The following is a 16,426-nucleotide window of genomic DNA, read 5'->3' as shown; positions in this document are numbered from 1 at the left end:
AGTTTATACTTCTTGCGGTTATCTGAGGTGGAATCTTGAGTCAAATAACAGTCTATGCACTTATAAATGATATCTCAGTGTGCACTGTGGGGAAGGTTAATGTTTATTTGTGCTTGAGACCGAGACACACACAGAATGTGCTTTCCATTAACCAGCAAGAAAGAGTTCATTTGACCAAGTGCACATGGCTACTGTAACCAGGTTAAATAATTAAGATGGGATCATTAATTTAGAAACAGATGTCTACAACACTTTGATCTAGAACTGTCACTCTGACAAATCAACCAACTTTCTCAGGATTACCAGCAGGTTGTGGGATCATGTGAGCGATCGGGCCACAATCGTCCTCGGTACAGCAAGTGTCAGCTTTTCTCAACATTTATACTCCTTCCTAACAGAAATCATTTTACAAGAATGGGAATCTAAGGTGTTATTTCAAAGTCAACAGTAATTAAACTCTGAGTTAAGACCATCACTTTAAGCATCCAGCTTTAATGAAGTGGCAGCTTGATGAATATTAGAGCGCATTCCCTTTGACTGTCCTTTGGTTTCTGATCGATTTCAAAGGTTATCCCATATCAGAGGGTAAAAGCGTTTGACCCTCCTCATCACACAGAGGGATGGGGTTTTAATAACCAATTCAATTATTAATACCACGCCACATTGTGCTATACGTCATCCTTCTGTTCTCCGGTCCTACCTCCCCAGTTACAATGGTTAGAATAGAGGGGTGACAGGGCACCGATAGAGGAGCGATGAAAAATATGATGAATGCCAAAATAAAGTCACTTAAGGCCCTCCCTTCTTGTTTCATTCTCATTCTCTGTTTCGTGCTCACTCACATACATCACAGCATAATTGTATCTTTGCCTTTGTAGTGCATGCAATTTACCTGCACACCCACCCATCAAACCTCCCCCCTCTGCCATAATCAGCAGTGAAAATGAAAATTTGTAGCTATTGAAGTGTTGAACACTCAGATGAATAGCTGTACCCCTGCCTGCACCTATAATTACCTCCAAGTCACTGAGACTCTTATCCGAAAAGTCCCATGACGCTGCTTTAATATTCATGTTAAAAGCTATTAGGTTTTGTAGTATATGGTGACTGCAATAACAGAGATAATTATGTTGACATTCAGGCTTGCCGGAATGGATTATACCTCCAGTCTTGATGATACATTTTGACATTTATGCATGCTCTTATTTTTCTATATGCAGTTGATGCATCGGCATTTTATTTTGGTTTGATATGTTCAGTTTCTGTTCTTATAAACAATATTCTTATCTTACAAATAATCATAATAAAAGGTATCACTCCCTCAACTGAAGCTTCAATTTTAAGAGTTTCTGTAAACAGGCACTGGAGAAGCATTTATTTATTGGAAATCATGCCTTAAGTAATGTGCAAGATGTTATTGTGGATGACAGATAATGGTGAAGTGCATTACATCTGAATCTATATGATGTACAGCTGCATTATTCACACAGCGATAAATCTTTTCTTTTGAATTTTATTTGACCTAATCTAAAGAAAATATACATTTTGTTAATTCCACAGCTTTACGTATAAGGGCATTATTAAAAAAGTCCTTATCAGGTCTTAAAATTTCAGATGAACAATTGATGACTGATGTTGTCTTTATGATATCAAAGCCAAAATAAAACTAAGTACACCCCATGATTCAGTATCTTGTAGAACCACCTTTAGCAGCAGTTACCTGTTTACATCATTACTTTAGTTCAATGAGGTTTGTGGCCATTTGTTTTCCATGTGCTCTGTAACATTGATGTAGGCTTTAACCTTCATTTAAACATATTCCAGTATTCCTTATCTCATCTTATCCTAAATTATCTTTCATAAAATATGGCATGTCATTGCTAGGATGTTATCACTTACAGTCTAATTTCTTGGCACTCTCCCACAGATGCTGGATAATCAGGAGTTTTGTTTTGTTTTTTTCATGTGGGGTTGACAGATCACATGCACCTTCGTCTGTTTGCTTCTGTTTCTCATAGCCTGTTTGTCTTTTTCATAGCAAATTTGATTTCAAACTTAATTAAAACTAAACTTTTTAAAAACTTGAGCCACAGTGACTTCTTTAGGATAGTGAAGATATTCCTCCTGTCATCAGAGGCTTCTTCAGTTTTAAAACAACTGATGGAGAGTCCCAGGAAATTAACCCTTAACCCTCAGACCAGGGGTGGGCAACTCCAGGCCTCAAGGGCGTCCTGTAGGTTTTAGATATCACCCTGGGTCAACACACCTGAATCAAACAACTAGTTCATTACCAGGCCTCTGGAGAACTTCAAGACATGTTGAGGAGGTCATTTAACCATTTAAATCAGCTGTGTTGGATCAAGGACACATCTATGACCTGCAGGACACCGGCCCTCATGGCCTGGAGTTGCCCACCCTTGCCGTACACCAACGCCTTGGGGGTGGTGCTGAGGGTCAATGACCCACTATTAATCATGCGGGTTATCACATGAACCAAGATGTGAAAAAAGGCAGGGGCATTACCCCCTCCAGAACAAAGGTGTGAAACCTCTAACATTACAAGGCATCACCCGACCCCACCGTCATATGAGCTGTAGAGGTCACCTCGATGGTTTGTCACAGTGGACGTAAATGGCCTCCTTTACTCCAAACCATCTTTCTTCTCAGTCCAAACTGTGGACATTGTGTACTATAATTTTTCGCACACTGCTTTTTCATTTTAGCTTAATAATTATTCATCTAACTTTATATTTGCCTTACTTTAAGAGCTGCTAAGGACAAGTTGATTTTTAATATGTACTGATATTTAAACTTTGGAATTAACAGAACGTGTGCTTTCTCATCACCATGACTGTATGCAATTCCACTTACTAGCATGCCCAGCAATGTAAGAGAGCAGACATGCAAACGCTTAGTGTAAATATTTTCAAATTTTCTTGTATTTAACAAATTTTCTCAAACAACAGAGCATATTTAAGATTGTTAAGTGCATGCAGTTCTTAGATTTGTTGCACCTTCACAAAGTAGAGACTCAAAGTGGCAAATAATAAGAAGATCTGACTCTTAATCAAAAACAATGCTCATCCTGTATTTCCTGTGATGCAAATCTTCTTACAGACTCTTTGAAATGTCCATGTAGTTAAAATTTTAATCCTTTCGCCTGACCCTTTACTCTGAAAATATTGCTGATGGTGTCGTAAAAGAGAAATAGAAATTGAAAGCCTCTCCCAGGCACTGCAAAGGCAATCAGTGAAGTCATAAAAACAAATTTGCAAAGAATCTGCAAGAAAAAGCACCGTATTACACTTTTATTTCCCAAAATGTGTGTGTATTTGAACACAGATAGCAAATGTTAATGGCAGTAAAAATTTTAAAGTTCTCTTTGTTTTTCACTAGGTTCTTTCTCTGGGCGCCGATGTGCTTCCTGAATACAAACTCCAGACACCACGGATGGATAAGTGGACCATTCTTCACTACAGTCCATTCAAAGCAGTTTGGGACTGGCTGATCCTGCTGCTGGTCATCTACACGGCCATTTTCACCCCCTACTCTGCTGCCTTCCTCCTCAATGACATTGAGGAGCAGAGGAGACGGGAGTGTGGCTATTCCTGCTCGCCCCTCAATGTGGTTGATCTGATAGTTGACATTATGTTTATAGTGGACATCCTTATAAATTTTAGGACGACTTACGTCAACACCAATGAGGAGGTGGTCAGCCACCCAGCCAAGATCGCCATCCACTACTTTAAAGGCTGGTTCCTCATAGACATGGTGGCTGCCATCCCTTTTGACTTGCTCATCTTTGGCTCAGGATCTGATGAGGTGAGGATTTATTTCGTTTATCAGTCAGTTATCAACCAGGCAGAGTTGGAGATGACGACAGTGATGACCGAGTATCTGACTGCCTTACAAGAAAAGTACTTGAACTCACAGAATAAATCACAACTCACTCTAAAGGTCTTTTAGAACACGAGATAACATTGGTGGGTTCATCCAACCCTATTTGTGTCCTCTCCCAGTCTCCAACCAGGGATCTTTTACCTGTTAGGCAAATGTGTTAACCACTACACACTATGGTCACTAGTATCTCAGTTCATCTTGAGGTGAATGTCGTTCAGGTGATTGAGGTCATTACAGTTCAGCAGTAACAATAGTATGTATGGTCCTTCTTCTTCTTCCCTTTAGGGGTCACCACAGCAGATCACTGGCTTTCATCTTGCCCTATCCCTAGTATCCTCCTATTTCACACAACCCTCTGCATATCCTTCAATACGTCCATGAGTCTGTCTCTCTGATTTCACTCATTTCTAACTTCTTCTACTGACTTTCATTCATCTTCTCTCCAGAGCATACCTTCCTGTTACGTTTCCTCTAGATCCACAAAGACAGTGCAGCTCCTTCTGATCTTCTCCATGCTTCTCCATCAATACTCTCAAAGCAATCATCACGTCTGTTGTACCTAACCCTAACCCCATCTCAACATGAGCCCATACACATTACACATTGATCGTCGCCCCTCTTCTTAACCTAGCTTCTACAACTCATTCTCATTGCTTCATGACTCATCAGCTTTATCCATCTGTAGTTCTTACATCACCCTCATTCTTGTAAATCGGTACAAGATTGTATTACATGCTCTAGTTAAACAGTTCACTGCCCCACAAGTATGTTATCTGGACTAGCTGCCTTTATGCTCTTTAACCTGCTCATTTCCTCCTTACTAATCCTCTGCACTTCCAGATTCACTAACTTTCCTCCAACTTCCTCTCCTACTCATTTGCATAATTCAGCAGCTTCTTAAAGTACTCCGTCCATCTCTCAACACACATTCCTCCAATTCAATTCAATTCAGTTCAATTTATTTATACAGCTCCAAATCACAACAACAGTCGCCTCAAGGTGTTTTATATTGTAAGGCAGACCCTACCCTACATACTACAGAGAAAAACCCAACAATCATACTACCCCCTATGAGCAAGCGCTTTGGGGACAGTGGGAAGGAAAAACTCCCTTTTAAGAGGAAGAAACCTCCAGCAGAACCAGGCTCAGGGAGGGGCGGCCATCTGCCGGGGTTGGTTGGGGATAGAGAAGTCCAAAGGAATTTTTAAAAATGCTGTACTTAATATCCTCTCTGTCCTCTTAGATACAGATTGACTCTTTGTGCAGAGTCACATTTAAATAAGTACAGAACACATTAATGAGTGGGGGGGGGGGGGTCATTTTTACCTGAAATAGCTTTGTGAAACCTAAATTTCAACATGAAGCTGCTGAGCATCAGTCCTGCCTTAGTTACCCCTGTGTCATCAGGCTACACTTTGGGCAGTCTTTTTTTGAGATGTTATCTTGAACGCTTAGACTCCCAAACCAATCTGACACTTTGTTTTCGCATCTGCTTCCCTCCGTTCTCTTTTCATCAGAGACAGACTCTACGGCCCCAGGCCATCCAAATCTTTTAAAAAGGTCTGTGCCTGCCCAACAGCTCTGCTTGCAAGCAACTGTACGTCTGAGGGAGATGGCATAGCAAACTCCCGCTGCTGAGAACGGGGAGCAGCAGAGGACATAATTACTAGCATGAGAATATACAAAAAAAATCTGTTTAAATGAAACATTTTTTAATTATTTTCACTCCAAAATAAAATTACATACATCAAGGTTCATTTAATATTTAATAGTAAGAAAACATTTTAAAGAAAATACAATATTCCAATCCTTTACTGCCCCAAACACATGCATTTCTCTTGTTTCTAGAGCGGGTCTGATTCCCAGCCCCTTCCTTACATTTTCAAATCAATCCAGGAGCAAATCTGGCAATGCAGTCCATTGCAATGTGTGAAAATTCCAGGTTCCACGATACGCAAAGCAATACCTTCAAAAACACACATAAAATCAGGATATATCCAGGATTAAGGTGTGTATTAAGAGCAAGGTCCTGATCTGATGTCAGCCTACTGGTTTGCCAAGTCTTTATTTACCATTAGGTGTGTGTTTCTTTGAGGAAGTACATGGCTACAGGCCACCAGTGAGTGGCGGGCAAGGAAAAAAGAGCAGACAGCTGAGCGACACCACAGCACAACATACGTCCTCATCATACAGCCAAATGACTTGTGCAGTGACAGGATGTGTTCTACTTACAATTTGCGTCCACAGCACACAGTCAGGATGAGACAAAAAAAAAAAAGTTGTATTTTTACCTCCTCCAATCAAGAGAAGCTGAAAATAACACATCCATGTACATTTTTAGCTCTGGTCTTTAAGGTGTGTTATTTTAGCTCACTGTGCAGAAACAGGAACTATTTTTAGCCTTAATTTCATGCACTTTTGTTGCCTGGAAACCACATCTGACAATGTGTCAGATGTGGTTTCCAGTTTTGTTGGGTCTTTTCTGCTGATTTTATTGGGTGCATATTCCTGGGTGATATCCTGCTTTGATTGGACTTGGCTGCAAGCTGGCACACAAAAGAAAATGATGTGGCTTCGATTTTTGCCTGCAGGACTTGTTTCAACTCCTCCATCATTTTCATATCAATGTCCTGTTGTGATAAGATCAGATAGTTTGCATATTATGTCCACATTCACATGGATATAGTGCCCACATTTGACACATTTGCAAACTATGGAGGAAAAAAGTGAACCTAAACCACAATTCAAATGTCATTTACTTGAAATTCTGGGCAGACCACTGTAAACTCGGAACAAAGCCAAAATGTCAGGGTGCGTGGGTGGTTACATACATCTCTTCCGTGCCTGGTAGTAAATTTACATAAACACTGTGCTTCCAGTGTGTCTAGCTACTTCATGACAGTTCCACAAAGTTGATCATGTTACTGTATCTGCCCTTCTTAAAGAGACATTTATGATTACAAATATCAAATTAACCCTTTAAGGTCAAGTGAACAACACAAGCAAATCCTCTTTTCTATAACAGATGTCCTGTGAATATTTTCATGCAAATCAAGTGAGGCGTGTGTAATGGATTGCTTCCCGGCTTCACATTCTGTCTCCATTCAGAGGGTAAATGTGCATTGTTTTCCCTTTGGTTAAAGCAGACTGTAGAAAAATGCACTCCAACTCCATTATGCTGTAAAACCTGCAGCAACGGCTGCACTAAACAAAGAGAAAGGAGGCAGATTCGTTGTAACAGGCAGCCCCCTCAGTCTCGCTTGTGCACACAGGAAGAACAGACAGATTTGTACTTGAAATTTTTCTGCAACTGTTCACTCAGACAGTACTATAGTTGTGGATAATATGTTCTCTTTATAGATCACATGAAGAAGGGAAACATTTGGGTGATTACTGGCTTGTTCTGTACCGTGCAGAGCTCTTGTCGGATAGAAAGAATGTGACCACTTTGAAGACAGAAAGTTATATCCCACCCTTGGTTGACTCTTGGGTTTTAAAAGTGGCCAGGGGAGCCTGCAAAGCCACAGTGGCAGATGACCAGAGGGATATTTTCTGGGTATTTTTCATATAGTTTGTTCCTAATGTTAGCTTTAGCTTCACTCTTAGCCCCAAATGCATTCAACTTACTTTAAGATTTTAATCAATTTTACACATCATACAGCATGCACTGTGTCATCTGTGCAGGTGACTCAGAGTCACTTGTACGCTGGATAATTTGAAGCTCATCTGTTTCTATACAAGATTCATTCACTGTTCACTGTGTTGTCACTGAAAGGGAACACTGCAATGACAGATGGCTGTGATTTAGGGGTGAGATTGGAAGAATGGAGGCTCTTTGATGGACCCATCAGAAGCAGCTACAGCACTCTTCCTCACCATGATGTAGACGCACTCTTTCTCATCAGTCATTTGCCTTCTAAACAAAACAACAAACAACAAGCCCCCTTCTTACTTTTAGTGCTTTGAATAATCATTTTACCTGCACAAGAGGTAATAAAACAATAGGCAAGCACAGAAGTGACGAAGCACAGTTACTAAGGTTTGTGCTTCTTTAAGGATATTAAGATAATTGCCAGGTGTGATAGGGAGTGGTTGGACCTATTAGCATTTTCTTGTACTGTGTTTACAGATTGCTCCACACTAATAGCCGCTCCACTCTCACGTTACACACTCTGTATTCATTGTGTCAAAAATGGGGACACATTGGCACACTGGCTTTGAGACGTTGATGGAGGTTCCAAGCTGCTGATATTTTTTTTTTTTTTAAGCTAATTTTGCCATCATCATATGCAGTTATCGAAAAGTTGTTTGTTTTTTTTTCATCTGCCAACAGATGAATCACCAAAGCAACCTCCTTTCTTTCATACGCTTTTTTGGCATGCCAGTTAAGAAGCCAGATACTTACTGACATTTTATGATTTGTAGAGCTTGAGGCAGGGAAGTTGTGCTGACACCAAGGGATGCTGAGACCTTGAAAGATCTGTTTATACCAGCACGAATGATCTAATACTGTATGTTGCAAAAAGCTACACCATATGTTTTTGAGTCGGTAATAATGAGCCGAACATTCTCATAAACCCAACCCTAAACAAATGGTAGACAAATAATGAGTTCTCTTTGCTTGCAAAGATGTGACATACTTGAGGTTTGCCATCCCACATGTGTTTTGATCAGACCTGTGATCCCTTTTTTAACTTTTGAAGTTTGACTTTGCTTTGTGGGGATGCTGAATATTTTCACAAATGTTGGAAGGAAAAACGCAGTAGCTAAAGATTACACACTGGTCAGAATCACTTATAGGCTTAACTAAACAGTGAGTGAACCTAATCACTGATGGACCGATAACCATTAGAGCCCAACTGATTTATTTGCAGACCGATATTATTAGCCATTATTAGCTTTTCAAGACTTTCATTTATAACCCCTGATAAATAAAAAGAGACGAGAGAAACGCCTTTTAGCCATGTTTTGAGTGTTGTATAATTTATCAATTTGCAAGTTCCTTGTAACAGGTAACACCATAGTTCCCTGTTTCCAACAGGGAACTGGTCCCTGTTGGAGATTAAATAAATAACTAAACATTACAAATGTTCAGGACCTCTATTTGTGTTGCGTGAGCCTAAAAGAAAAAAAAAAATAGGAAGTTTTAAACAGTAGGATTTTTTTGAAATCCCTGAATACCTGCACATCCCCAGATTTATCACCCAGTAGAATAAGGACATGAGTAAACTACCATCACACCCTGTATCACATATTTTAGCACATTGTACCATGTACATATAGAGTATTTAAAACACATAAATTTAAGTGAGCGTGCACTCCTCTGTTTTCCAGACTACCACTCTGATCGGTCTGCTAAAGACGGCCCGTCTCCTACGGCTTGTACGAGTGGCCCGTAAGCTGGACCGTTACTCAGAGTATGGTGCTGCTGTCCTCATGCTGCTCATGTGCATCTTTGCCCTCATTGCACACTGGTTGGCCTGCATCTGGTACGCAATTGGAAATGTGGAGAAGCCTTACCTGGAGCATAAAATTGGCTGGCTGGACAACCTGGGGGTGTCAATAGGTAATGTCTGTTGATGATAGTTCCTTCCCTCAGTTCTCTATTTTAAAGCTGAATTTAAAAGTAGGATAGAAAAATGAATATGTTGCATTTTACAGGGAAAAAATACAACTACAGTGACCCAAGCTCAGGTCCTTCCATCAAAGATAAGTATGTCACAGCACTCTACTTCACCTTCAGCAGTCTGACCAGCGTGGGCTTTGGGAACGTTTCCCCCAACACCAACTCTGAGAAGATCTTTTCCATATGTGTTATGCTCATTGGATGTGAGTGATAACTGAATGACAGCACATACACACAGTTAGGAAAGACATAAAGCCAAACACTGAAACTAGTACTGTTTTCATTTTACATGAAAGATCCAATGTATTTTTTTAATATAAATAAATGGACTGTTAAAACCTGCTGATATAGCATAATTGGAACATAAAGGATTCACAGTCCACATTCAGGATGTCAGTTTGTGCATTTCTGGCAGTAGCAGCAACTCCCAAGGTAGGTGTTATGTATATGAAGAGATGAACCCATCTGTACTCAAAGGTCACCTCTATGGCTTCTCTCCCAGCTCTAATGTACGCCAGCATCTTTGGAAATGTGTCCGCCATCATCCAGAGGTTGTATTCAGGTACAGCCAGGTATCACCTCCAGATGCTGCGGGTCAAAGAATTCATCCGCTTCCACCAGATCCCCAACCCACTGAGGCAGAGGCTGGAGGAGTACTTCCAACACGCTTGGACGTACACTAACGGCATCGACATGAATATGGTACGAGAGGGATGGTGTTTGCACTGGTACGCAACTATAACAAAACTGGGATTGCTGTTGGGTTTTTCTCTCTGCTACTTCTTCTCCCCCTTTTTCAATTTCATTTCTGTGAGTTTGAAGTTTTGAACCCCATTTCTGCTGAGTTTCCACTATCTTGTTCTGAAAAACGCTCTTACCACATCAGCGTGAAACTATCTTGCCATGTCATTGGCATAGTGCAATGCTTTCATTATCCTGTGCAATGTTTAGCCATAACCAAGTGAATGAAAGCCACTGTTACTGTGTGTGCATACAGTAACTCAGGCTTTTGTCATCATGAACTGTTCATGGTACTTATATAAGTTTGTCTTTTCCATGTCTGCCTCATGTCAAATGGAATGACCCCACCACTCTGGTAAGAGCAGGAGGTACATGTGCTAACACAATGTTTATACAGATGCTCCTCAGTCTTAGAGCTTCACCTAGCTGTGTCTGACATTAGTAGTGTAATGCTTTGTTAGTTTCTCCACGAGACCATCAAATACACCATGTCAAGGTTTTATTAGTGCCCCAGACATGCATGTAATTAATGGACGTGTTCTGTTCATCAGGGTGTTACACAACTTACTGTGCATATATGGACATATAGCTATTTTATACACAACTGTGGTGAAACCATACCACATATGTTTTATCGACTTGTGCATGCCTTTATTAAGGAACACACACGTAATTCTTCATGTTTCTCACAGGCCCCAGTAATCGTCTATCATTGGTAGACTTGCATGTGGCCTGTCTTGAAGTTCCTTTTGCATGAAATCTGTGTATCCAAACACAACCCCATGATATTCATCTGGTACCAGAGAGAGTGAGTGAATCATGCCTGTGAGAGTGGGCACAGCCTCGCTGGGCACTGCCAGGTTTCCCTCCCACTGTGGGAGGCTTGGCTGCACGCTCCGCGGCGGCACCTGCGCTTGCCAAATGTTGTTCAATCTTTCCTTTCCAAATGTACAAACAGCATGTCAGAGCCAGAAATCCTGTTCAGGCAACATTTCTTTTGCTGTGCTTGTGTCATTGTCTAAATGACAAAAAGAAGAAATGCCTTTGTGATGTCCAGTGAACTCAAAGCTCATTTTCAAACCTTCCAGTCTATGAAAATGTACCCGTATTAACAGTCAGTTCAAGTTGTCCTGGGATTTTTAGTTTTTTGTCAGTGGTCACTGTTTTTTGTTTTTTTGTTTTTTTTTGGGGGGTGGGGGGGGGTGGGGGTGGGGGGTTATGTCTTTAAACGGTAAGTGCAAAATAAGTTTTAATTTTAGTTCAAAAATAATCGCCTCAGGTCACTTTTTACTGTAAGGTAAATACCTTACAATCGAGAGAAAAACCCCAACAGTGTTTTAACCAAACACCTGGTGACTGTGGAAAAGAAAAACTTCCTTTTAACAGAAGTTGAATGTGATGTCACTAGAAATGCTAATTGTAATGGTAAATGTGTAGGAATGCTTCACATTTTATCGGTTCAGTATTTTTATTTTATTTTTATTATTTATTTTTAAGAAACAGAGAGAAGACTTAAATGTCAAATCTGTGTTTTGATTTTGTGATTTCATTTATCTACAGCTTTACAGTCTCTAAATGTTCTGTTTACCTCTTATTTTAAGCTCCTCAGAGGCTCACTAAAACAGTAAAAAGACATTGCAGACTATTTCTACTGCAGGGTTTTGAGAAGAAGGAAAGAGCACAAATGGCAACTGTATTAAATTTCTCTGGAAATTAAGTCAATTCGACCTACTGCTTCACCCCAAACCCAAAGTCATAAAATATAAGAAAAAAGAACCATCACAGCTTACATAATATACTTCCTCAGTACGTCTGACCATACACATGTGTGCTTTGACTCAGGTCCTGAAGGGTTTTCCAGAGTGCCTACAGGCGGATATCTGCCTCCACCTCAACAAGAATCTCCTCCAGGGCTGTAAAGCATTTCGCGGAGCCACCAAGGGCTGCCTTCGGGCCTTGGCCATGAGGTTTAAGACGACCCATGCGCCCCCTGGAGACACGCTAGTCCACAGTGGAGATGTACTTACAGCACTCTACTTTGTTTCCCGTGGCTCCATTGAAATCCTAAAGGATGACGTTGTGGTGGCCATCCTGGGTGGGTCTGCATTACTCATCTAAAGATTTACGTTAGATATGAATTGCATTCACATTAACAAACATTAACTTTAAAAGCAGCTATACAGTATATGCTTTAAGTTAGTGGCTTTTTCTCTTTTCCATCAACCACCTGCTGATTATAGGTTTATATAGATGGATGTCAAACTTCTTGTCTTGTCTAAGTTTAACCAAAGAGCCAAAGTATAATTTTGTTTTGTTTTTGATTGGCTTTCAGCAACAGAAAAAACATTTTTTCTTCAAATCATACTCTCATGTCTGAGGGTTTGATGAATTCTAGTGCTATTATAGCCAGCATGAGCTTTCACAGTGCAGAAAACTCACTGGCAACAATTCAGCATCCAAGTATGCAAACATCTAAATGTTCTTAATTAGTGAATAACATGTGAATCCAGCTGATGAGCCAGCTCAAAAACACTTTAAAAGGAACCTCAAAAGAGTATGACTGATAGTCCAGTCTGGTTGGACTTGCCTGAGTACACCTCCATTAGTGTAGATGCAGGTGGGCCAGCTAAATGAAGATGGCTCAGTTGTGCTATAATAAGGCTGAGCTGGCAGCTGAGGTTCCCTATCGGGTATGTTGTTTTAACTTCAAAGAAAATTCTGATTACTGCTCCCTCACAGGCATGCTCAAGATGAAGGGAGAGGACAGAACACAGTGGGGGAGTACATATAGTGGGATGAGGGTAACAGAGAATATGTGTTAATGGAAAAAAGAGGGCACAATTTCTTTCAGATAGAGACAAATGACAAAAGAAATGGGGAGGGATGAGCGAGTGGGCAGGTTAGAGAGAAGAGAATAGCAATAGAAGACAAAGAATGTGAAGTGACAGAGGAAGAAAAGAGAGTAGAGAAATTTTGTGTGGTTGTCAGCGTGGTGTGATGTAGTGCTTGATGACAGAAGCCGCATTCTGCTATCAACAGCTTCCAGATTTAATCACAGCAAATCTCATCTGGTCTCCCTGTTTCTCTCATCTCAGCTGTGGGCAGGTGTAGCCTGCTGAGCCTTTTATACGCTTGTTTTTCATTAAGAGCTCTTTTCACACAGCCAATAAGGTCTAGAGAAAGCACATGACACAATAGGGTTAGGATAAGCAAGGGCCATCACATGTAAGTCAGCACATTCTCTGCGAGGGAAGTAGATCAACACAAAAATAAGACAAAAGGTAAATAAAATCTCATAAATCCATATTTTAGTCAATATGAAACAAAGTTTTATTGTTATCATTTTAAGAAAAACAGGTGGAGGAACATTTTGCATCTAATTATCTTAATTTGTAGCTCAGTAACATGTTTGGTTATAAGAAAAGCATCAGAGGGAGAGTTTCTTAGGCAGAGGTTCCCCAGTCTGCAAAACACTGCTTAGTTATATATGCTATATGTTCTCCAGTAACTTTAATTTAATTTCTTCTGCCAAAAATAAATGTCCTTCATAAGCTGAAAGATGGCACTTCCTCTGTCAACCTCCCCACTTGTTTCTTCTTTAGGCAAAAATGACATCTTCGGAGAAATGATACACCTGTACGCAAAGCCGGGGAAATCCTGCGCAGACGTGCGGGCGCTAAGTTATTGTGACCTGCAAACCATCCAGAGGGAGGACATTCTGGAGGTGCTGGACATGTATCCAGAATTCGCGGACCACTTCTTCACTAACCTGGAGCTCACGTTTGACCTCCGTGATGAAAATGCAAAGGTAACTTAAATAAGGCTGGCCCCACCGATTATAGGCTTTCATATTCAGCTCTATTTTAAAGAAATTTCTGTAATCGCTCATTTGCTGGAAGACAAGAATGAGAGAGTACTAATCACTGGACAGAAGACATGATGTGGGAGGTTGTAATAACGCGTTAAGTGAGAGAGCAGCATCGTGTGTGTGTGAATCCAAATGAGCTAGTTTTGTCTTTTAAAAAGAGAGCTGGGAGTGCACTTTGTGTTGACCTTTGGTTATTTATTTAGAGAACTGGAAAGCAGAGAGGGACGCAGAGCAGAGAAGACACATGAGAAGAGCGTGCTAGGATTACAACAAAAACAGCAGAGACATGGTGTTCCAACAAGACAGGCAGGAGTTTATATTGCTTAGTTAAGGAAGCTTGTTGTTTTACCACCAACACAATTTTTGTGCTTCTAACATTTTTACTTCTAGAACAACAGAGGCGAGTGACACAGATATGACACAGACTTTTTACACTGGTTCAGTCTGATCATACATCATCTCTTTATAGGTGACCTACTCACAAGAAACTGATTCTAACATGGATGACTCCAAGTGTCGAAAACGGGTCTCATACAGAAGGAAATCCTCCACAGGTCAGCGTGATGCACAAAAGCACTACTGTTGGTGGTTTTAAATGGGAAACCCTGTTTATTTTGTATCTGAATAACCAGCACACATGCTGTTTACTGTCTACTGTTACCATAGCAGTGCCATTTATTCAGCCAGCTAACACCTGAGACCTGCTGCACCCTCATTTAAATATTCCTCAGAAACATACTGCCAAAACTGATACATACCATGGATGGCATTATCTTGGCCTCCAGTAAGGTAAGTTATAAGGAGCAGTGCCTAAAAGTCATCCCTGACCATGTAACAAGTCTCTAGTAACAACTTTAAAATGCAGAATATTGAAAAAATTTGAAATGGTTCCGCACAGAAAGTCCACATTAGCTAGTCTTCCTTTGCTTTTTGTAAAATCCAGAAAACCCATTTAAAATCCTCATAGAATCCATCTGATCTTTCAGGCCCTCTATCTTAAACACCTCATAGTACCATGTTATCCTTACAGAGCACTCTTCAATACGCCTGCACGGCTTACTTGTGGTTCCCGCAGTTTCTAAAAGTAGAAGGGGAGGCAGAGCCTTCAACTACAAGTTGTCTCCTCTGTGGAAACGGCTCCCAGTTTGGGTTCAGGAGACAGACAGTGTCATAAAGCTTATAATTAGGATTGGATCAGGTGCCTGAACCATTTTTAGTTATTCAGGTTTTAGATGTGTCCTTGATCCAACACAGCTGACTTAAATGGCTAAATTACCTCCTCAACATATCTTGAAGTTCTCCAGAGGACTGGTTTAAATGACTCAGGTGTGTTGACTGTGTTAAGCGCCTTGAGGCGACATTTGTTGTGATTTGGCGCTATATAAATAAAATTGAATTGAATTGAATTGAATTGACCCAGGGTGAGATCTAAAACCTGCAGGACACTGGACCTGGAGGCCTGGAGTTTGACACCCCTGGGCTATAGGCTTGGACTTCCAGAAGATTGTGTGTGTTTGTTTTGTCTTGTTACCTGCTTGTTGTTGTTGGTGGTTGCTCTTTGTTCATCTTGTCTTTCTCCTTATGACTCACCTGGCCTCAGCAGGTGACAGCACCTGCCTGAGCCTGGCTATGCTGGAAGTCTTCCTGTTAAAACAGAGTTTTCCTAGTACTCCTGCCCTGTCCTTCCTCACCGGGGATTTTCAGATTAATGACAGAGTAATATGAACATTCTCTCAGTTTTAATTTATTTACTTTCCTTTGATCAACTTCTGAAAACTTAGTCATAAATTTTACATATAAAATCTGACAATCACTTTAAACTGTAAGTCTGCAAATTCTTTTCACTGTTTTAGACACAGATCTGTTTGGACTTGTGTAAAAGAGAGACACACAGCATGTAAATCTACCAAATCAAATATGGAACTACCTGCTGAGGTGACCCTTGTGAGTAAGGGAGCATCTGAAAGTAGCTTTTATTAATAATTAACAGTGAGCCTTTCATCCGAGCAACAGCAGCTGCAATTATGGATCTTATGACTAAATGACCAAAGTTTGGGTATTGAATTGTCAGCATAATTTGAGAGAAATGATCTCCAAAACCACTGTTACACTCTCTGTTTAGCCTTATTTCATGTTTTTTTTTCTGTGACTGATGTTTCACATACCTGTACCTATCACAGAGACTCACATTCAAATGAAGTCATTTTCCTATACATGCACCTGTGCACAGAGCCTAGGTGGAGCTGAGTGTGAAGCCTTTCTCAGACCTATTTTTAGCACATCTATATTGT

General features: G+C 40.5%; 1 protein-coding gene across 6 annotated transcripts in view; it reads left to right on the top strand.

Moving 5' to 3' along the window:
• Window positions 1-16,426, top strand: part of kcnh7a (potassium channel, voltage gated eag related subfamily H, member 7a) — a 68,380-nt gene that overhangs the window by 39,706 nt on the left and 12,248 nt on the right. For 5 of the 6 annotated variants that reach the window (XM_087836600.1, XM_087836601.1, XM_006804100.3 and 2 more), the window contains 7 exons: window positions 3,397-3,822; window positions 9,235-9,466; window positions 9,562-9,729; window positions 10,029-10,228; window positions 12,110-12,362; window positions 13,870-14,075; window positions 14,605-14,689. In XM_087836600.1, coding sequence (XP_087692726.1) covers window positions 3,397-3,822; window positions 9,235-9,466; window positions 9,562-9,729; window positions 10,029-10,228; window positions 12,110-12,362; window positions 13,870-14,075; window positions 14,605-14,689 — 1,570 coding nt within the window. The remainder of the gene's footprint in view (window positions 1-3,396; window positions 3,823-9,234; window positions 9,467-9,561; window positions 9,730-10,028; window positions 10,229-12,109; window positions 12,363-13,869; window positions 14,076-14,604; window positions 14,690-16,426) is intronic. The other variant, XM_006804099.3, reaches the window with a different exon arrangement.

Source organism: Neolamprologus brichardi, chromosome 23, assembly GCF_056152115.1.
Source record: "Neolamprologus brichardi isolate AB-2024 chromosome 23, ASM5615211v1, whole genome shotgun sequence".
Lineage (NCBI taxonomy): Eukaryota > Metazoa > Chordata > Actinopteri > Cichliformes > Cichlidae > Neolamprologus > Neolamprologus brichardi.
This window is presented reverse-complemented; position numbering and strand designations above follow the sequence as displayed.